The 22983-nt window shown below is 39.3% G+C and overlaps 1 protein-coding gene and 1 pseudogene across 1 annotated transcript in view; both read right to left on the bottom strand.

Annotated features, from left to right (window-relative positions):
• The window catches only part of Wdr75 (WD repeat domain 75), a 30622-nt gene extending 15031 nt beyond the window's left edge, over positions 1-15591 (bottom strand). The window contains exons 1-8 of the mRNA XM_028765602.1: positions 15491-15591; positions 12417-12546; positions 10314-10379; positions 9405-9495; positions 7531-7655; positions 6054-6124; positions 4689-4808; positions 3870-3958 (exon numbers count right to left, since the gene is read on the bottom strand). Of these exons, the coding sequence (XP_028621435.1) occupies positions 3870-3958; positions 4689-4808; positions 6054-6124; positions 7531-7655; positions 9405-9495; positions 10314-10379; positions 12417-12546; positions 15491-15573 (775 nt within the window). The 5' untranslated portion in view covers positions 15574-15591. The remainder of the gene's footprint in view (positions 1-3869; positions 3959-4688; positions 4809-6053; positions 6125-7530; positions 7656-9404; positions 9496-10313; positions 10380-12416; positions 12547-15490) is intronic.
• A 5299-nt stretch (positions 15592-20890) lies between these two features.
• LOC114619903 lies at positions 20891-21061 on the bottom strand (annotated as a pseudogene).
• Between the last annotated feature and the right edge of the window lie 1922 nt (positions 21062-22983).

The raw sequence follows: 22983 nt of genomic DNA, 5'->3' as shown, positions 1-22983 counted from the left end.
ACCTTGTCATATCTGATCCATATCACTCTGGAAGGGGTCCAGAGCCTACTCTCCTTTCCTGTCAACACAAATGCAGAGACTTTCTTCCAAAATAACAAGTCCTTGGTCCAGTAACCGGAAATCATTAAACGGTTAGCTTAACCTCTCCCAGAGGAATTTTAATATAAATATAATTTTATATATTTATTTTGATAAATAAAACAATTCAAAGCAAATAAAGCAATCTAACAAATATTAACCAATGAGTCAGTATTTCTGCTGTCTCCTGTCCTGACCTTCATGAGATCCAGGCCTAAGTTTCTACTGTCTGAGATAGGGTAGGGGGCCTACCTCTGCCTTCGATCTAATTTTTTTACGATCAAATGCCTCAGTAATTTATTATCTATGTCTACTTACTGTATAAGCCTATTTCCAGGCTCTATTTTTGTCCTACCAGGCAAAGAAATCCCATGAGTAGATCAAGTAGATCTTTGGATCCCAAGAAATTGTCCTGGCAAGACTTTTTCAATTCGAGAAGAAAAGCATTTTTCATTCATTCTCCCTAACTTTTCTCTTCTATGGAGCTTGATGGTTTGTTTGTTTCTTTTGTTTTTTTATTAAATTTTTTTATTGAATATTTTCTTTATTTACATTTCAAATGTTATCCCCTTTTCTGCCCCAACCCCCGAAATTCCCTATTCCATCCACCCTCCCCCTGCTTCTATGAGAGTAATCCCCCACCCACTCACCCACTCTCGCCTCCCCGCCCTTGAATTCCCCTACAATGGAACATTGAACCTTCACAGAACCAAGGGGCTCTCCTTCCACTGATCTCCGACAAGGCCATCCTCTGCTACATACGCTGCTGGAGCCATGGGTCCCTCCATGTGTACTCTGGAAATAGGCTTATACAGTAAGTAGACATAGATAATAAAATATTGAGGCATTTGATCGTAAAAAAATTAGATCGAAGGCAGAGGTAGGCCCCCTACCCTATCTCAGACAGTAGAAACTTAGGCCTGGATCTCATGAAGGTCAGGACAGGAGACAGCAGAAATACTGACTCATTGGTTAATATTTGTTAGATTGCTTTATTTGCTTTGAATTGTTTTATTTATCAAAATAAATATATAAAATTATATTTATATTAAAATTCCTCTGGGAGAGGTTAAGCTAACCGTTTAATGATTTCCGGTTACTGGACCAAGGACTTGTTATTTTGGAAGAAAGTCTCTGCATTTGTGTTGACAGGAAAGGAGAGTAGGCTCTGGACCCTTTCCAGAGTGATATGGATCAGTTATGACAAGGGGAGACCCTCCAAAGAACTAGAAAAATTCAAGAGAATCAAACAGGACAGATAAAGAATCTCCATGCCATCCTTCACATGGCATGAATGACATTACAACTGGCTATTAATAACATTAACTCATAAAAAAAGACACCTGGTCTTTCACCTGTTCAAACAAGGAGCAGAATTTTATTATCCTTAACTGATCTGTACACTCTGCAGAAACCATAGGAAAATCTTAACAATACTAAAAGTTTGGTCCTGAGATCCACATTATTACAGAATATACAGCTTTGGCAAGATTCATCCCTCAGAGGTGCTGAACTGACTTGCTTGGCCCCTGCTTCTGGTTGCTCCCCAAAACAGCTTCGGGGATTCCCATAGATTCCAAGTCATCTCGCCTCATCCAACCAACCATTCAGATGGATCCCATCAGAACTTTAGTCAAGCCCCGAGCCTCCTAAGCATACAGAGTCTGGATAACTGATGCTAAAGCTAGCTTTCTTAGGTCTAACCAGTTTTTCTAATTTTCCTACCTCTCCCCACACCTTTAAAGAATTTTTCGTCACCCCTATTCAGCAGGAAGAAGTTATGGAGATTCGTCATCCTGATTCTTTGGGCTTGGATGTCTGGTTATGGTTATTTTACAAATTATAGATAGGTTGTCATATTAAGGGATAATTTGGAAATGGTCATAATTTTGAACAGGGAGGAATTAGATGGGATGGATTACTAAATTTTATCCTTGAACAAAGCATTGTGTAGCCATAATTTTAACTGGTAGAAATCTTTATAACTGATGTAAAATTAAAATTGTAATTTTCTACATTGGTAGAGAACTTATTTTAATACAGATTTAAGGTTTTCATTGGTATGAATCTGTATATTGATACAAAATTTGAGATTAATATTGTTACTCTTAGATAGGCATTTAAGATACAACTCATTTAAGAATACAAGGCTTAGACCCAGTCCTTCTAATAGCTGCTTTTAAAACTATTTAAGGTGATTAAGCAAAACAAGTTAAAGGACCAGATAGCAAATTCATGGTTATGTTAGATTCTGATTTAATTATAGGAAGGTGTTTTCAATATTCTTCAATCAGAAATAGCTAAGAGTAGTCAAGGTTTAACAGTTCAAGATACTGTACTTAGACAGTCTTCAAAAACATCAGAAATCCACAGAATGTGATACTTAATGTTATTTAATCTTTTGACAATGAGACACGTCTGCTCCAGAGAGTTTCCCCATTCTCTTACACACACACACACACACACATACACACACACACACACACACACAAAAAAAAATGGAGCATCTTTACCTCCAGGCAAGGTTGCTTACTGTGGCATATAGCCATATAGCCACAGGACAGAAACTGCCTATTTCAGCTGCAGTCAAAACATTGTCTGGGAAAAGGACACACTATGTGGAAGAGTCAACTGATAATGGAATAGTTAAGTGATAGCTCTGTCAAGACAGGGTAGACAGTTCTTTCTGCTTTTTGCAAAGGTCTGTCAGATGATCCTGGGCCAGAAGGCTGAAGACTGATGCTCCAACATTTTGAAGAATTAGGAGGCTGTCCAGGTAGTCAGCTGTCTCTACAACTGTTTAAATTTGAAAAGCTATGTTTGGTGTATCCTATATACTCAGGTAATGTTTTAAGTCGTTCTCAGATTTCTGGAGGGGTTAAAGACTTGTTATAGTTTTGTAGTCAAACTCAAGTTGTTTACAATTGAGAGAGAGGTTATAGAGTGAAAGACATGGCTTTCAGATGTTGTTACAAGCTAAATATAATCCAGGGATAGAATCATAATTCTTTAAGTTAGGAATGATGGTAGAGTACTTTTATCTAGTTGACAAATATGTTGGACCAGATGTTAATTGTATATCACACTTTTTAATTTACATGACTGTTATGGTTTTGTTCAATTTTTATCTGGGAGGGTTTTTTTTTTATTTTTTTATTTTTTTTTATTTTTTTGATAGAAAAGGTGAAATGTAGGGAAATGCTAAGGTCCTATTCCCAATTAGTCCTTGATCCATCAACAAAGATACCAGTGACCAATGACTGAGGATGGGGTAAGACACTTAAGAGTTGCATGGGAAGATGCAGGCAGGATTGAGAGAGCTGGAAGAGAGAAGGAAGAGTAGCTACAGGAGATGAAGCCATCCGCCATGTGAGTTTTGGTTTTGAGTGGCCAATGTCCACTCTATCCGATTATGCTAGGAATGCCAGGAGATGTTTAGGAGTGCTCAGTTATTGAGTTAGCAAAAGCGTTTTAAGAGTAACTTGTGTGTGTGTGTTGTTTTTCTATCTGTAGAATCAAGGGAATCTGGCTGGGGGCTGGTAATATCACCTGTTCCCGGAGCTTAGGTAGGGTAGCAAAAGCTACACGCAACAAAACAAGAGTGTTCATAACTTGACTTCTATAACTTGCTTTTTGTGACAGGGTCTCACTTCAAAGCTTAAGTAGGTCCTGAACTCATGATGATTCAGTCTCTTGTCTCAGCCTTCCAAACAATGGGATTATAGTTGTAAACTCCAACATTTGATTCAGATATTTCTAAACTTTCTTTTAATTATGAAAGAGGCACTTACCTGATACTGTAAAAGCCAAATCCATAACCATGTCGTGGTGCCAATGCAAACATGTATATGTGTACTTCTTATCATCATGAAAATTCCTCCTGTTGGAGAAAACAAAATGCTTTTTAAAATGTTTTTCCCCTCATGTAATATATCCTGATTACAGTTTCCCTTCCTACCTCCCCTACCATCCAGATCCACTCCCTTTCTGTCTGACTAGAAAACAAACAGGCTTCTGAGACAGTAATAAAATAAAATATAGTAAGATAAAACAGAAACTAAGACATCAGAATTAAACCAAACAAACAGAAAAGAGTCTCCCTGAGAGAAGTTATTTGATGAAGACATCCCATTTAGGCTTAGAAAACAAGCTCTTAACCTCAGGTGCCAAATAGAAAACAATGGTATGCTACATCCAATAAGCCACAGTCCCAAGTGTTCTGGTATCAATATTTAAAAACACTTTGTTCTCCGTAACCAGATGAACTTCTATAAGCAAAGTTATCATGGCACTCACTGTACCAGCACTAGATACTCAGCACTGTCTCAGTTTCCTGTTTCAGTTAAAAGGCTGAGAAAAAGGTTCTCTTCAATAAAATGGTTCCAGGTGACATGTAGTGCTTCTCTTTCTTCAGAAGCTTAAGGTTAGGAATCCTACACAGAAGTATGAGGGAAGAGCACAATGCCAGGAAGTGGAAGGTGGTAGCAGAGCCACCTTCTGCAGCAGTGATGGTCCATATTCGCTCTTTTTGGACCCAGAGATAGTGCTGCCCTGCAGGATGAGTGTGAAACAGTATACATGTGATCCCATGTTTTCTGGAGTTCACTGACCAAAGGCGGATTTTGCCGTCCATGTGACCAGATGCAATGCAATCTTCCTTTGGGTGGCAGGCTACACATGTGAACTTGTTGTTTGCATTCTTCTTGTTTTTTGTTGATGGTAAAGTAAAACTAGGAACAAGAAAAACAACTCTCCCTTGGTTATGAATCAAGTATTTGGTTTGGAAAACATTTACGAATGTACGGTATAAACTTCATGTGACCCATGTCTTATCACAAGACCTTGCCAATGCACTCTGCTAAGATTTAAGTAATTAAGACAGACCTTTTAGTACCTTTTGCTGTCCTGTGGTCAGAAAATTCCTCTCTGAACCAAAATTTTAATATTAAACTTATGGCCATGCTTAGTAACAGAAACAATTAACTTTATGTGTCCTAATGGGACAAATTCAGAAGGATAAATCCATTTGCTATGTCTAGGTTGGTTCATGTTCCACTTCTAAAGAAGTGAGGATCCTTGTAGACCATAAACAAAACGATGCTAATCTCAGAAGGGTAGCTTCGAAGATGACAGTGTCTAAGAGATTGATTATACAATTCTCAGCTCATCTCTCTAAATATGGCATGTTATTCATCCTTACAACTCAGTTAGATATCATCTCCATTTAAACCTATTAATTTGAAGTACATGATGGATGAAATGGACTAAATGTTTTAAGTCTATCATGGTGATTTTTGTCAACTTCACCCAAGCTAGGGTCACCTGGGAAGAAATCGTAGGGAGACAATGGCTCCAGATTGGCCTGTTGCCGAGGGTGGGGCATTTTTTTGACTGCAATTGATGTGGAAGGGCCTAACCCACTAGAGTGATGTTATTTCTGGGCAGTTAGCTGGGTCTGGAAGTTATACAAAAGCAGTTGAGTGAGGCGTAGACAGCAAGCCAAAAACAACACTCATGCCCTCTGCTTTATGTCCTCCCTTGAGTTCCTATTCTAACCTCCCTTTATGACAGATATGAAATTGAGGTATTAGCCAAATAAACCCTTTTCTCCCCAAGCTGATTTTAGTCATGGTATCTTAACACAGCAATAGAAAATAAACTGGAACAAAGGCCCAGTATCCTGATGCCTATATTGGTTGTTATAGTCAATGAGAATCACCAGGCCAAGCTTCTTCAATCTAAATGCAATTTTACACCAAGTACACAGTTGACTGTACTATATGTACAGGGTTTGGGGATAGAGAAGCCTCCCTAGCTAAGATGCTCCTACCCTATCATCATGTATTAAATACAACATGTAAACCTCTACAGGATGCTCCCACTTTTTGAAACAAGACCCTAGAAACGGGTTTGGACAACACTATATAACAAGTGCTCCAGTAAATACAGCAAAGCCAATAAAAGGGAATTCTTACTTGCATGTTTTTTTCTTTTTTAAAAAATAAACAGATAAGTAAAAGTCCCGAACTGCAGCAACATATTCTCCCTGGTGGTTTAAGCAGAAGGTAACATTAAAAAAAAAACAAAAACAAAAACTCAAGACTGTATTACTATAAAATGATTTGCTATACTTTGGCCATAGAAAAGATAATTCTACCTTTAGAATTAAGCCCTAAGTTCTACAAATGTATCTTTAAGTGTACCCATTTATATATTTCCCCATTAGGCATATATACAATACCATGCCATGTTTGACTGTATCTACATAACTGTTGCCAAACAGTTATTCAGGCCTAGAAACATTTCCTTCATCCCAAGAATGTGCCCTCTCCATTTAATCATTCCTCAATGCTCCAGCCACACCAGCAACTGTCATTTTTATCATCACAGCATATTTCAGTCTACCCACTGCAACTGCAGCTCAACACAGCCTTTTGAAATTTACCTATACCCTTAGGTGTATTGTTAATTTCTTATCATTGTTGAGCTGCATTCAGCTGAATAAATCCACCAAACTTCTGTTGTTTGGCTGGTTGACTCTGGGTTGTCAGCTTATTTCAGGACTATGGGAAACAGTCATTACTCCTACAGATACCATTTTGCTATCATGTTCTGTCTCTCCAGGCCCAGGGAATTTAACTTGGCTCCGTATCTTGACAGCATTAGTAATTCTGGTGGAGGTGAAGTGGATTCTAACTATGATTTTACCCACTGTGGTAATCAGTAAGACTGATCAGTAAGACTGAGTCTGACAGTGACACAGACGAAGCAATCCATCTTCTCTGAGGAACTAACCCTGCCCTGAAGAACGATACAATGACTGGAAAAACCCCAAGGCTAATGCAAGTGACTTTAAAATAATAAAGCATTATTATTAACATACAAATGTCACAAAGTATCTGTCAAAAACAGGTTAGTATGCATGTGTTCTGCAATATTGAGTAGAAAAGAGAAAAAAACCAACAATATTTCTGATTCTACTTCTTTTGGGAACTGTTGTCTTCAATGTGATCAAGAAAAAGTCTATAAAAGCCTTTAAATATTGTCACTGGTGAGACTGAAGATTTTCTTTCCTCATATTTTCTGTGATACTTGAATTTCCTTTGATGAGTAATTTTTACTATAGATACAGAGCTCATATTTTCTAAAGATATACAACAAAGCCTAAAATGGAACAACGTCAGTGTTTTATATGAAACAGGGAAAGAAAAAAGTATAAATCCCAGACATGTTATTTTGGGGAAAACTGTAAAAGAGCCAAGGACAGAGTACATGACATAAGGATAGTTCTAAAAACGTGCACACCATAGTCCAGAAATGCTTGCCAAGACAATGTCACAGCGTTTCAGTCACTAACAACGGGTACAAATGCACTGGATCATCAGTGTTGAGGGGAAAAATTTTCAGGGAATAGATTTCACATATAAACAGAAACCAACAGAACAAACGTACCTCATTCCCGAAGGCAATGCACTTGGGGGACCTGTTTATGTAATCCAAAACGAAGGTGAGCTCCTTAGCTTCCACATCCCGGCTTGTTGATTTGGGCAGTTTCACTGATACCAGCTGAAATATGTCTATCAGAGGAAGTCGTTTATTACAAAGTTTCTCTAAAGCATGTACACTTAGTCATTCAAAACAGTTTTGTAATTGGAGTTTGGGACATCCAAATGCCAAGACTGCAACAGGAGGACATTTTGAACACAATATACCACACGGGTGAAGGGAACCAAACGCAGGCCCTCTGGAAGAGCAGCAAGTTGCTCTTAAGTGCCGAGTCCCTGCTCCAGTCCCTGAACTCTTCATTTGACTGTAGTCTAAATCCATAACTCCTGGACACTCCTGGCTCTCTGTAGAAATAGAAAGCTTACACGGAGGGTTTTATGTTTCAAAGTGCTCAGCTGCAGTTTAAAGTGGGTTTGTGTGGGAACACACCTTTAATCCCAGCAGGGGCAGGGGCAGGCTTGGAGGCAGAGGCAGGAAGTACTCTGTGAGTTTGAAGTCAGTCTGGTCTACACAGTGAGCTCTAGGACAGGCAAAACTATAAAGATTTGTCGCAAAAAGCCCAATAAATAAAAATAAAATGGGACTAAAAAATGAATTGAATTGGTGAATTAAGCAACCAAAAGAACAAAGCCACGTGAGAGCTTTCTGAAATGTGTGGCTAGAGAGATCATTTATTAGTGCTTCCATGAACTCATGAAAACCCGAGTTTGTTCCTTTTGTAATTGGAGTGCTCTTCAATTTCAACAGCCAGCACAACAGGTATCCAGACAGGACGATCCCTGGGACTTGGGGGCAGCTAGTTTAGCTCAATCACCAAGCTATAGGTGAAGAGAGAGACCATGTCTCAAACATTAAGTGGAGAGACAAAGGAAGACATGTGGAGTCGACTGCTTGGGTCTATGTATATTGTATGTACTTACATGTATTTAAGTTAGCTATGGCTTGTTATATACAACATCGACAGATGAGCATAAAACAGGCACACAAATCAAAGGTTACTGATATTCAACCATAAGTGATTCTAAAGCAACTCTTTGGTGTATATATAGTTATTCCATTTAGTAAAAATGAAAGCAATTCTCATACTAAAGATTTGCATGTGGTTGTATATTTTTACATTAAGGATTAAATCTTGGGCAGTCCAGCTGACTGACTATAGTCACTATATTAAAGCTTCTTTGAACTTTTAATCCTAATACAACTGCATCTCATGGGGAGTAGTGCTCTTGAATCCCAGCATTAAAAATTTTCTTTGGGTAACTTCATGTTGGTATCCTATTACTATCAAATTCTAAGCTGGAAAAAAATCTATCTGTAATTACTGACAATGTTGTAGACATTCCTGGAATGCTGATATGTGATAATTCTACGCTAGTAAACATAATAACAATTCAGCCTCACTACCAGTTCTTTATATCAATTTATATCTATATTATTTGGTATAAATCACGATCAACAAATAAAAGGACGGTGATGCTTACTATTAAGGGCTGGAGAGGTGGCTCAGCCAAAGGTTAGGCTCCCAATGAAAAATATAAGAATAACATACTGAAATTCAGCAGAAAGACGACTTCTTCTTGCCTGGCTTTAACACTGAACTCTGAGTCCACTATAAACACGCCGCCCCCCCCCCCCCATCATTAAACACTTAAGATGTCAGAACTAAATGCTTCACCCAAGGATAATGGTAGCAATTTACATGCCAACTCAAAAACTGCTAGTTTGAGGTTAAAACTAGTGTTGAGACCCTTATAATTTTGAGAAACTGTACAGATCTATTTGATGTCCCACAAAAACAAGTCAAGTGCACTGTACTGTACCTGGCTCTTCTTTACTTATTGTAAGGAAGGCGGAATCTTCGGCATGGGGAGGAATAAAGAGGGCATGGAGTTTAGGTCCAACAGTGAAAGTCTGAAAGAGATAACGAGTCACTCCATGCAGTATCCAGTTCCTCCAGCGGAACACAGAACTCATGGGATACTTTAAGGTTTTCTTACTGATGTTTTCCTACCTCAAGAAAGTACCTGTCTATAGAGGCCATATACACTATTTGATGACTTATTTTTCATATACCTTCATGGCTTTTCGATGATTGCATAGTTTATGGAACAGCAGGTTATATAGATTTTTTCCCACTATAATTTAAGGACTACATAACAAGATATTTCCATGATATAACTTAAATATAACAAAATATTTCAAAGATGTAAATTCTTACAGAAAGAAGTACTGTAATTTTTGTTTTCCTCTCATTGACTGCACATATAAAAATCTGTCTAAACTGTACTCAGTATTGCACTCAATGTGCATTTTAGCAAGGAGGAAATCACTCCATTTGTTTAAATTTATGCTACTAAAATTAATAGGATGAAGCACCTCATCATGGTAACATGGTAACTGGTATTTCGTTTTCTGTCATGTCAATTCCTAGCTTACTTTAGACTTCCCCCTCCTCCCTGAAAGCGCTGGGACAGCAGCCAGGGCTGCATGCAGACACTCCACCACTGAGCCCCACTGCCAGTGCCTGTACTCTCTTATCTCCCATCTGCTCTGCCTGACTCGGTATTTCTTATTGGCGTGTAAAATACTTTCTCCTTTTTATGGTAGAATCTTGAAATTTTTATATAGTCCAAATTATGCATTTAAAAAAAATAATGTTACATTTCTTGTTCAGGAAGTATCTTAAAAATTAGGCTTTACAAAAGAGAACTAAAGAGCAATATGCATACCTTTATCAAAATGCCATCAAGATAGTCCCACAGCTTAATTGTGCCATCAAAGGAACAGGAATAGAGCTAAAGGGTAAAACAGTACAAGACAGATTAAACACCACTCCAATGACACCAAATGAACAATGGAAGGCAGAAAGGACTGGGTCGTTTGTTATACACTGTCTCATCATTGGGGTTGAAGAGGTAGTAAAATTCATAAAAGTTGAGTATCTCTATTTAAAATTTAAGTGCAAAGCTTTGTGAGCCCCAACATGATACTCAAAAAGTATCAGATTCAGAATGCACAGTAAAACAAATATTCCCCCAAATATGAAACACTTTCTGCCCAAAGTATTTGAAATAAAGGAAACCAAGCAGTGGTTTTTGCAAAATCATCTCATTAAAACAATCTAACAATTGCAGCTTTTAAACAGAAACGAAGGAGGTGGGAATCAACATTCTACTCTGCAGTGATGTGGCATGGAGCTGAGTGACGAGCGCTCAAGAATTTGCTCTCGTTTTCCGAAAGCCCAGTTCTTTGGTGTCACTGCATTTGTCTTCCCTAAGCATCAAAAAAGTTCCTGAAATGATGAGAACGCTCCTCTGTTTAACTCAATCCATTGAGGACCAATACTTTAAAAAACATAGTAGGAATTCTTGCACACTGAGACTCTGTGGCAACTCCAGTGCTGTCAAGTTCCAGGACTCTCAGTCCTTACTGTATATCACTCCAGATGGCTTGACAATGTGAGAACTTTAGTCTGTGGGCCATTCTTGGTGAGCACAGATCTTAATAACACATAGGATCATATCTGTTAAATATGCTTAGCTTTACTAGGGTTTCACAGATTTGTTATGAGAAAATATCTTGTTTATAAGGTTTATAAATAATCTTAATTTGATAAAAGGACCATTTTGACATTTTTTGTGAACTGAGTCATGAGTTCCCGGTTTAAAAATAAAAACTATTTGAGTAAAACAATATTATATTCTCAAGCAAAATAATTATCTTAGGTAGAAAATAAAGCCAGATATTTTATCGAAGAATCACACACATGGATTAACAAAACAGTTAAAAATATAAGCACTGTTAAAATGGAGAACTCTCAGGTTCACACAATTTTCATCCTGCAACCTCATCTCAACCTGCTGATAAGACTGCTCTTGTCTGTGTGGCCCCTGATAGGTGGAACGTGCATCAACAGATCGTATAGACGGCACTAACTGGGAGGGAGGGAGGGAGAGAGGGAGAGAGAGAGAGAGAGAGAGAGAGAGAGAATACAGTTGGGTGTATCTGGAAAGGAGGGTGGATCTTGGGGAGAGGGGTGCATATGATCATAAGGTATAAAATTCTCAAAAAATTAATATTTTAAAAATACTTTTGACTTTAAGAAAAAACTTATACAATGTGTATATATAGTTTTTTGTCTACCAACAAAGGTCAGTAACATATACTTAATAAATCTGATTTTAACTAAAGAACACTTTTTTTTCATTAAAAGCCTGCGAAGGATACATATGTAATAAGGAATAAAAAATATAACTGGATCATACAGAAGAGTTATTTGACTCTGATTTTTAAGAGCAGATCCTGGAGAACTTTAGAGAGAAAACACAAGTGTTATTTTATGTCCTGTCTTTTACAGCACAGTCATGGGTGGCAATGTAAATCTTCTCAAAACCAAGCAATGGGCTCCATGTTGCTATGACTAACGCAGAAATAGAAACTTGTTAAAACTTATAGCAAGAGCAAAATATTGAAATAAATTTAATTTTTTAAAAATTGGAACTTAAGGGCACATGTTTAGATAGTCACAATAATCAAGAATCCATTTAACTGCACCTATATTTCAGAATCCCATGTAGATAAAAACATCTTTATCAAGTACCAGGTTTTGGCATCAAGCAGGTGAAATGGTTCACAGAATATCCTATGGGCAGTGTAGTTCTAGACTGTGGTCCTCTTTCCACTCTCAGAAAACTGAAAAAATACCCTGAATAGGAGAATTTATAGATTACTCTATGGTCATAATCTGTAAAGTACCCACTGCAAATTTAACCTAATTAAACATTCTGTTAACAGTAAAAGCAACACAAGCATGTTCAGTTACAAACTAGCACCTGCAGATGGTTGTTGGGGTTGATGAGGATTCCAGACACCAGATGTTTGTGCCCATGCAGAATGTGTACACACTCTTCTGTGGCTGTGCTGTAGACCTTAACAAAGTCTCCTGAGACACAGAAGATATACCTAGAAGAAAGAGAGAAATCTAAGTCTCACATATTATACAGATAATATATAATAACAGGCAAATACCTTTCAAAATAGTTTGAGAATTGTACATTCAAGTGTATGTGTTATCAACCCTATGAGGATATGAGATGAAGAGACTATGAGATGATACAGCATTAGTCTGCAAACAACCCAATTCTCCCTTGCTAATTGGAGACATCAGCTCACAAGTGCTGAGTAAAAGGCTCTGCTCTCACTGGTGAGGTCCAGGTACTCCTGCATATGTATCCGCCTTCGTCCTCTTTCTAACTGTTGAATACTAATTTTGTTTATATTGTCTTACAGTTGTGGCTTTTTCCCACACACCAGATGCTTCTTCATTATCCAAAGTGGTTACATTCATAATAGAACTTACCATAAGAAAAGTTCAGAAAAGAAATTTGCTCTTTGCCAATTATATTTCACACTTTTCTCACTGTGGAAGCCTCAAATCATTGAGAACCCAGTCAGACTATTCTCTGTGCTGTCAAACAACCCACACATGACTTTATCCTAAGTAGAAATATGATGCTGACTAGGGTTGCTACAGCCTGCTTTATTAAATCTATGATACTGGGTTGCTTATTTGTGCACATCTTTGAGGCCAGAATGTGGTTTATAATTGACGGTATGTTTAAGATATATTGGCCAACAGGTGGCTCTATGTATAATAAACTCAAGAAAGCAATCACCACAAAGCACCTATAGTGTTTGTATTCTTCATGGCTAGGCCCATGATCCTGAGTACTTTAGTTAAGAGGCTAAAATCTGTAGCCTGGACCATTCTCCTAAGAGTTCTTAGCTTTAATGAGTGGTTGACAGTTAGGTTTTATATTCACATTAAGTAAACTCTACAAAACTTGTCCTTAACTCTCCTCAAATAAAGATACAAAGAAACAAAAAACAAACAAACAAAAAAAACCTCAAAAGCCCACCAAAGGTTTTTTGACTAAACAACAAAAATCAAACTCAAACTGGATAACCTCCCTTCCTAACCTATTCTCCACATCACATACCACTGCTAACCATACAATCTGTTCAATACAAACACATTTCTCTAAGTTGGGCCTGATGACACAGGCCTGTAACTCTATCCACTTAGGAAGCCGAGGCAGGAGCAGCACAGCTTCCTGGAGTACATAGCAAGTTCAAAATCAACCTGAGCAACTCAGGGAGACCCCTCCCAAATGAAAATAAACAAAAGAGTGGGTGCCCACATTTGGGTGGAGCAGGTGCTAGGAAGCAGATCTCAGTGGAAGAGTACTTGTCTAGTATGTGCATGGTCCTAGGTCCCATCTCCACAACACTAAGTGAAAACAGAAAACAAAGCAAACCAAGCCATTATTCTTTTGGATACAATTGTGTACCTATAAGGGAAGCTCTCCATTCATAGAACAACCAATAGACAACCTTCTCCAATGTGGGTGTTTAAATGAGAATGAAATGGTCCCCATAGGCTCAGATGTTTGAAAGCTTGGTCCCCAAGTGGAGGAATGATTCCTGAAGCATTAGGAGGCAGGCCCTTGTTGGAGGAAGTGTGCCACTGGGGGCTTGAAGGTTTCAAAAGCCTAATCCATTCTCAGCTCTCTCTGCTCCAGCACCATGCCTGCCTGCCACACCCCCACCTCCCCTGCCTCCAGCATGATGGAGGTCACCTTTTCTAACCTCTGCAACTGTGAGCCCCAAATTAAACATTTTATTTTATAAGTTTCTTTGGTCCTACTATTTTCTAATGGCAATAGAAAAGTATATAATACCAGATAGTAGCCCTTTGCAATCTTCATCTTTCTCACTATAAAGTAACAAAATCTTTAAAAGCACCTAGGGCTTCAAACATCTACTACTGAATTCCTATTCTTCACCGCACAGTGAGTTTCTTGTCTTGGTTTTGTCAGCTCAGGTAGTTACAGATCAAACAGTTGACCAAAGCTATTAGAAAGAAATCCTATCAGACTCGGCAAATGAAATGGTCCAAACACTTTATTTAATAGACATGCTGAGGCACAGTTCAATGGAGGATGAAAATGAATATAAGGATGAATTTGAAGGGGCAGAACTGTGACAACTCCTTTATGCCCATTTTATCCCTTTAATTCATAAAACAATGTCAACAAAATCCCCTATACTGGTAAGACTTACCTTTCCAAAAATCCCTTGACTTCTATGTGTTGAGAGTTCCTTTCATCATGCATGCACTGAACAACTACCACAGACCTACAGGCAGGGTACTGAGGGAGAGTACACTCTCCATAAATACTAACTTTACCTTTCTAAAACAGAAAGAGGTTTTTACTAAGTATCTCTACATTCAGAGTGCTTTGGAAAAACCACCCCTGCTACACACGTCTTCTAGATGATACAACGTAGCAGCAACAATGCCAGAGAACTGAGAGCCACTGTTGTAAAACTTGTGTTCAAAGACAGATTTTCTACTACAGATCTAACATCGGTTTTTATGTAAAGTTCAAAAAAAAAAAAAAAAGGAAGGAAGGAAGGAAGGAAGGAAGGAAGGAGGGAAGAAAAAAAGGCTGCTAATAATGATGGTTTTCTCCGGAAAAAGGCTGAATCATTAATGGTTTAGAAATCCAAAACATTCCATACAAAGAGCATGAACATTCATCTGCAAGGGCAGAACGGTGTACATACAGGACCATTTTCCAACCGAGAGGCTCCTACACTCTTCTAGACACATGACCTGGCCCTGTACCCCCTCAATCTTCCCGCAGGTAGAGTCTGGGGAGCCAAGGCACACAGATGCAGCAACAAAGCCGGGCGGCCCCGGGCGCTCCGGGTCCGGACACGCGCCGGGCCGCGCCGCGCCGCGGAGTCCAGCCGGACGTTGAGCCGCGCAGCGCCGAGCCCGACAAACCCCTCCCCGGCCTACAGTACCGGGAGCCCTGTTGGCCCGCAGCCTACTGCATACTTGGAATCCACAGAGAACACCGCTCTCCTGAAATTCAGCCGGCTACCGCCGCAGCGAACCACGCGGACTCTCTCTTCTACCATCTCCACGCAGACGCAGGAACCACCGAGCACCGGCCGGATTACGAACTTCCTTCATAGGCCGACAGGCGAGAGTTTATTTCTCCGCCCGCCGTCCGCCTGGACTTCTCTAGCTCGGAGACTCTATGGTTAGGCGCCAGGCCTAAGCCGCCATCTTTAGTTTGGGCAATGTCAAATTAAAACGCTTGTTAAAAAAAGTGAAGCCAAGGCCGGGCGGTGGTGGCGCTCGCCTTTAATCCCAGCACTTGGGAGGCAGAGGCAGGCGGATTTCTGAGTTCCAGGCCAGCCTGGTCTACAGAGTGAGTTCCGGGACAGCCAGGGCTACACAGAGAAACCCTGTCTCGAAAAACACCAAAAAAAAAAAAAAAAAAAGTGAAGCCAAACAGCCACTCACAAAATTAAGTCACATGCCGCTACTAAACCGACTCTAAAGGTTCAGCCAGAAGAGGAAGTGCACATCATTTCCCCTACTGAAGACCTTGCCTTTTCTGTCACTGTGATTGGGCGACAGCAAGATGACGCAATCACCCTACTCCGATTTGCCCTTCTGGGGGAGGGGGAGAGGTTCAAAGAGCCTCTCCTTGCAGTAGTAACTAGAGTGGGGTGCCTTAGAGCTTTGCTTTTCTTCCTTCCTTCCTTTCTTCCTTTCTTTTTTTTTTTTGGTAGCCGTTTTTAATAAATAAATGATTTTATTAATTTGAGAATTTTATACATGTACTGAATATATTTCGATTATATTAAACCCTTATTCATCCTAGATCTACCTCCTCATCCTTTACCCACTCCCAACTTCTGTCTTTTCTTTTTCTTTTTTTTTTTTTACGTCTTACATTTTTTTTAAAAATTGATATGTTTTTTTCATTTTCAAAGTTTTCCCCCTTCCCCCCTCCCCCCCTCCCATGAAAACCCTATCCCCTCCCCCCTCCCCCTGCTCCTATGAGGGTGTTCCTCCACCCACCCGCCCACTCCCCGCCTTGGTGCTCTCGCATTTCCCTACACTGGGGCATCAGACTTCATAGGACCAAGGGCCTCTCCTCCCATTGATACCTGACAAGGCCATCCTCTGCTACATATGTGGCTGGAGCCATGGGTCCCTCCATGTGTACTCCTTGGTTGGTGGTTTAGTCTCTGGCAGCTCTGTGAGTGAAGGGGATCTGGTTAGTTGATATTGTTGTTCTTCCTGTGGAGTTGCAAACCCGTTCAACAACTTGAGTTCTTTCTCTAACCCCTCCATTGGGGACCCACCCTGTGCTCAGTCCCGTGGTTGGCTGAGAGCACCCCCTTTGTATTTGACAGGCTCTGGTAGAGCCTCTCAGGAGACAGCTAAATCAGGCTCCTATCAGTATGCACTTCTTGGCATGGACAATAGTGTCTGTGTTTGGTGACTGTATATGGGATGGATCCCCAGGTGGGACAGTCTCTGGATGGCCTTTCCTTCAGTCTCTGCTCCACACTTTGTCTCCGTATTTTCTCCCGTGAGTATTTTGTTCCCCCTTCTAAGAAGGAACAAAGCACCCACACATTGGTCTTCTTTTTTCTTGAGCTTCATATTATCTGTGACTTGTATCTTGGGTACTCCAAGATTTTGGGCTAATATCCACTTATAAGTGAGTGTACACCATATGTGTTCTTTTGTGAGTAGGTTACCTCAGTCAGAATGATATTTTCTAGTTCCATCCATTTGCCTGAGAATTTCATGAAGTCATTCTTTTTAATAGCTGAGTAGTACTCCATTGTGTAAATGTATCACAATTTTCTATATCCATTCCTCTGTTGAAGGACATCTGGGTTCTTTCCAGCTTTTGGCTGCTATGAACATAGTGGAGCATATGTCCTTGTTATATGTTGGAGCATCTTCTGGGTATATGCCCAGGAGTGGTATAGCTGGGTCTTCAGGTAATACTATGTCAAGTTTTCTTAGGAACTGCCAGACTGATTTCCAGAATAGTTGTACCAGCTTGCAATCCCACCAACAATGGAGGAGCGTTCCTCTTTCTCCACATCCTCGCCAGTATCTACTGTCACCTGAGCTTTTGATCTTAGCCATTCTGACTGGTGTGAGGTGGAATCTCAGGGTTGTTTTCATTTGCATTTCCCTGATGACTAAGGAGGTTGAACTTTTCTTTAGGTACTTCTTGGCCATTCGAGATTCCTCAGTTGAGAATTCTTTGTTTAGCTCTGTGCCCCATTTTTATAGGGTTATTTGATTCTCTGGAGTCTAACTTCTTGTGTTCTTTGTATATATTAGATAATAGCCCTCTATCAGATGTAGGATTGGTAAAGATCTTTCCCCAGTCTGTTGGTTGTCGTTTTGTCCTATTGACAGTGTCCATGGCTTACATAAGCTTTGCAGTTTTATGAGGTTCCATTTGTCTATTGTTGATCTTAGAGCATAAGTCTTTGGTGTTCTGTTCAGGAAATTTTCCCCTGCACCCATGTGTTTGAGGCTTTTCCCCACTTTCTCTTCTATTAGTTTCAGTGTATCTAGTTTTATGTGGAGGTCCTTGATCCACTTGGACTTGAGCTTTGTACTGGAGATAAGAATGGATCAATTTTCATTCTTCTACTTGGTGATCTCCAGTCGAACCAGCGCCATTTGTTGAAAATTCTGTCTTTTTTCCCACTGGGTGGTTTTAGCTCCTTTGTCAAAGATCAAGTGACCATAGGTGTGTGAGTTCATTTCTGGGTCTTCAATTCTATTCCATTGATCTTCCTGCCTGTCTCTGTACCAATACCATGTAGTTTTTTTTATCACTATTGCTCTGTAGTACAGATTGAAGTCAGGGATGGTGATTCCCCCAGAAACTTTTATTGTTGAGAATAGTTTTCGATATCCTGGGTTTTTTGTTATTCCAAATGAATTTGCAAATTGCTCTCTCTAACTCTATGAAGAATTGAGTTGGGATTTTGATTGGGGATTGCATTGAATCTGTAGATTGCTTTTGGCAAGATGGCCATTTTTACTATATTAATCTTGCCAATCCATGAGCATGAAAGATCTATCTTTTGAGATCTTCGATTTCTTTCTTCAGAGACTTGAAGTTCTTGTCATACAGATCTTTCACTTGCTTGGTTAGATTCACACCAAGGTATTTTATATTATTTGTGACTATTGTGAAGGGTGTCATTTCCATAATTTCTTTCTCAGCCTGTTTATCCTTTGAATAGAGAAAGGCTACTGATTTGTTTGGGTTAATTTTATATTCAACTACTTTGCTGAAGTTGTTTATCAGGTTTAGGAGTTCTCTGGTGGACTCTGTGGGGTCACTTAAGTATACTATCATCATCTGCAAATAGTGAAATGTTGACTTCTTCCTTTCCTATTTGTATCCCTTTGACCTCCTTGTGTTGTCTAACTGCTCTGGCTAGGACTTCCAGTACTATAGTGAATAGGTAGGGAGAGATTGGGCCGCCTTGTCTGGTGCCTGATTTTAGCGGAATTGCTTCAAGTTTCTCTCCATTTAGTTTGATGTTGGCTACTAGTTTGCTGTGTATTGCTTTTACTATGTTTAGGTATGGGGCTTGAATTCCTGATCTTTCTGAGACTTTTACCACGAAGGGGTGTTGAATTTTGTGAGATGATCATGTGATTTTTTTTCTTTGAGTCTGTTTATATAGTGGATTACATTGATGGATTTCCGTATATTGAGCCATCCCTGCATTCCTGGGATAAAGCCTACTTGATCATGATGGATGATTATTTGGCTGTGTTCTTAGATTCGGTTTGTGAGAATTTTAGTGAGTATCTTTCATCAATATTCATAAGCGAAATTGGTCTGAAGTTCTCTTTCTTTGTTTTGTTTTTGTGTGGCTAAAGTATAAGCAAAATTTTGGCTTCATAGAACAAATTGGGTAGTATTCCTTCTGTTTCTGTTTTGTGGGATAGTTTGAAGGGAATTGGTATTAGGTCTTCTTTGAAGGTCTGATAGAATTCTGCACTAAAACCATCTGGTCCTGGGCTCCTTTTGGTGGGGAGACTTTTAATGATTGCTGTTATTTCCTCAGGGTTTATGAGACTGTTTAGATGATTTATCTGATCCTCATTTAACTTTGGCACTTGGTATCTCTCTAGAAAATTATTTCATCCAGATTATCCAGTTTTGTTGAGTATAAGCTTTTGTAGTAGCACCTGATGATTTTTGTTTTAATTTCTTCAGTTTTTGTTGTTATCCCTCTTTTTTCATTCCCAATTTTGTTAATTTGGATATTGGCTCTATGCCCTCTGGTTAGTATGGGTAAAGATTTGTTTATCCTGTTCATTTTCTCAAAGAACCAGCTCCTGGTTTTGTTGATTCTTTGTATAGTTCCTTTTGTTTTTACTTCCTTGATTTCAGCCCTGAGTTTGATTATTTCCTTGCCTTCTACTTCTCTTGGGTGTATTTGCTTTCTTTTCTTCTAGAGCTTTCAGGTGTGCTGTCAAGCTGCTAGTGAATGCTCCCTCCTGTTTCTTTTTGGAGGCACTCAGAGCGATGAGTTTTCTTCCTAGGTCTGCTTTTATTGTGTCCCATAAGTTTGTGTATGTTGTGCCTTCATTTTTATTAAATTCTAAAAAGTCTTTAATTTCTTTCTTTATTTCTTCCCTGACCAAATTATCATTGAGTAGGGTGTTGTTCAGCTTCCATGTTCCATTGTGTTTTTTAGTTTTTGTTTTTGTTTGCTATTGAAGACTAGCCTTACTCCATGGTGATCTGATAGGATGCATGGGATTATACTGTTAAGGCTTGTTTTGTCTGATAATATGGTTAATTTTGTAGAAGGTACCATGAGATGCTGAGAAGAAGATATTTTCTTTTGTTTTTGGATGAAATGTTCTATAGATATCTGTTAAACCCATTTGGTTCATAACTTCTATTAGTTTCACTGTGTTTCTGTTTAGTTTCTGTTTCCATGATCTGTCCATTGCTGAGAGTGGGGTGTTGAAGTCTCCCACTATTACTGTGTGAGGTGCAATGTGAGCTTTGAGCTTTAGTAAAGTTTCTTTTATGAATGTGGGTGCATTTGGAGCATAGGGGTTCAGAATTGAGAGATTATCTTGGTAGAGTTTTCCCTTCCTTATCTTTTTTGATAACTTTTGGTTGAAAATCAATTTAATTCAATATTAGAATGGTTACTCCAGCTTGCTTCTTAGGACACTTTGCTTGGAAATTTTTTTTCCAGTCTTTTACTCTGATGTAGTGTCTGTGTTTGTCACTGATGTGTGTTTCCTGTATGTAGCAAAATGCTGGGTCCTTTTTAGGTATCCAGTCTGTTAGTCTATGTCTTTTTATTGGGGGATTGAGTCCATTGATGTTAAGAGATATTAAGGAAAAGTGATTGTTGCTTAGTCCAACTTAATGAATCCTATGTCCTTCGAGTACTGACAGAAGCACTGACGGCACATGTTTAGCCCATATTTACAGATCAGACTGTGGTGGTTAGAGCAGACGCAGCAAGAGCAAGGACTCTGGCCGAACTTCTGTAGATGACTCCAGTAGAGCTCCTGGTGACCCATCTTGTCTCCAGATACTCAAGGAGGAAAAAGGTTCCTTTAATTCTTTAAGGGATTTTTGCATTTCCTCTTTAAGGGCTTCTACCTGTTTACCCATGTTCTCTTGTATTTCTTTAAGGGAGTTATTTATGTCCTTCTTAAAGTCCTCTATCATCATGAGAAGTGTTTTTAAACCTGAATATTGCTTTTCCGTTGTGATGGGGTGTCCAGGACTTGCTATGGTGGGAAGACTGGGTTCTGATGATGCCAAATAACCTTGGTTTCTGTTGCTTACATTCTTGTGCTTGCCTCTCATCATCTGCTTATCTGGTGCTACCTGTCCTCCCTGTCTTTGACTGGAGCCTGTCCCTCCTGTGACCCTGGTTGTGTCAGAACTCCTCAGAGTCCAGTTGTCTCTGTGATTCTGTAATTCAGGGACCCTGTAATCCTGAGATCCTGGGTGTGTCAGAGCTCCTGTGTCAAGCTGCCTTTGGAATCCTGAAATCCTGGTGCGACCAAGCTCCTGAGATCCTGTGATCCTCAGCATGTTAGAGCAATGGGAATTGAGCTTCCTCTAAGTGTTGTGAGACTGGGTGTGGAGCCAGTGCCCAAGGTCTGCTCAGGGCACCGGCTCAGACTGGAAGGAACCTCTTTAGTTCTTGTAGTGGTTCTATGAGCATTGCTAAGTTCCTGTATCATCTCTGTAACTCTTGGCAATGTAGTTTTAACTCCAGAATAAAAGCACACCCTGGTATCAGGGTTCCTGCAGAGTTGTCCGGTTTCCTAGGATTGTTCAGTTCCTTTGGCTTTGGTCCTGAGTGCTAAGGATGTTGATTCCTAACACTTTATGTGTGTTACATTCCAGGTTGCTGCATACCTCTGTTGAACCATTCATTCATCAATAGTTTCCAATTGTGCTGACTCTCAACTACTCCTAAGGAAGGGCAGCTTATATATTAACCCTAACAGGAGCAGATTCTTGATACATTCACCATACATTTCTGCTGATTCACAGCAGGAAAAAAATATAACCCTAAGAGTCAAAACATCGTCAGGCAGCACGAGAGAGAGAGAGAGAGAGAGAGAGAGAGAGAGAGAGAGAGAGAGAGAGAATGAAGTTAGTTTGTTTTTGCTGGGTTCATAGTTTTTGGGAGACAGAGCTAGACAGGAATACACTATGTTTTTATCTCAAATTTAAAAAAGATTCTTTTTTCATAATTATAGTATGCTTTTTCATAACAGAAGAACACAGTGAACGTAACCCTACCTACCCTAGTCAATTGGTATGTTAGTAATAAATCCTTTAAACTTCTTGGAAACTTTGAGATCTGATATATGCTTATTATGTTCTGAGACAATGAAGAAAGTAAATGATCAAATCAGTTTTGACTTTAGTTGTTTTACTATTTGGTTAACTTTGTTTAAATTAAGAAGGAATGAGGCGTCCTGATTCGGACAAAAGCTAGTTGAACTACTAAACTCAAACTCATGAGAGGATTATTTCCACACAAAAATTTAATCTACTATCATTGCCAGTAAAATTATAATTTGTGTTTTCATTTCTTTTTGAATGAACATTTAGGAACCAAATTTTCTCTTGACAGCTTAATATTTATCATTTCCTCCTCCTCTACCTCTTTCTCCTTCACTTTCTCCTCCTCTTCCTCTACATAAAACAGGAACATTTATTGGTGCTGATGCATTGGTTGTGTAATGTCTTCCTATAGTTTGATTTCTGTTTTGTTATAGTAATTTAAAATAGCCTTTAACCAAAGATGAACATATCAGAATAACTCTGTGATGTATATGCTAGTGCTAGATACAGGTGGCAAAACATTTCAGTGAATGTATGTCTTTATAGAAGACACCTAGCATAGCACAGTTGGGAAGTTGATACAAAATCCAAAGGTATGAATAGTGTGCTGGGTACACTCTGTTTTGAATGA

This window comes from Grammomys surdaster, unplaced genomic scaffold (assembly GCF_004785775.1).
Source record: "Grammomys surdaster isolate TR1022 unplaced genomic scaffold, NIH_TR_1.0 165, whole genome shotgun sequence".
Taxonomy (NCBI): domain Eukaryota; kingdom Metazoa; phylum Chordata; class Mammalia; order Rodentia; family Muridae; genus Grammomys; species Grammomys surdaster.
Note: the sequence above shows the minus strand (reverse complement) of the source record. Positions and strands in the feature narration are given on the sequence as shown.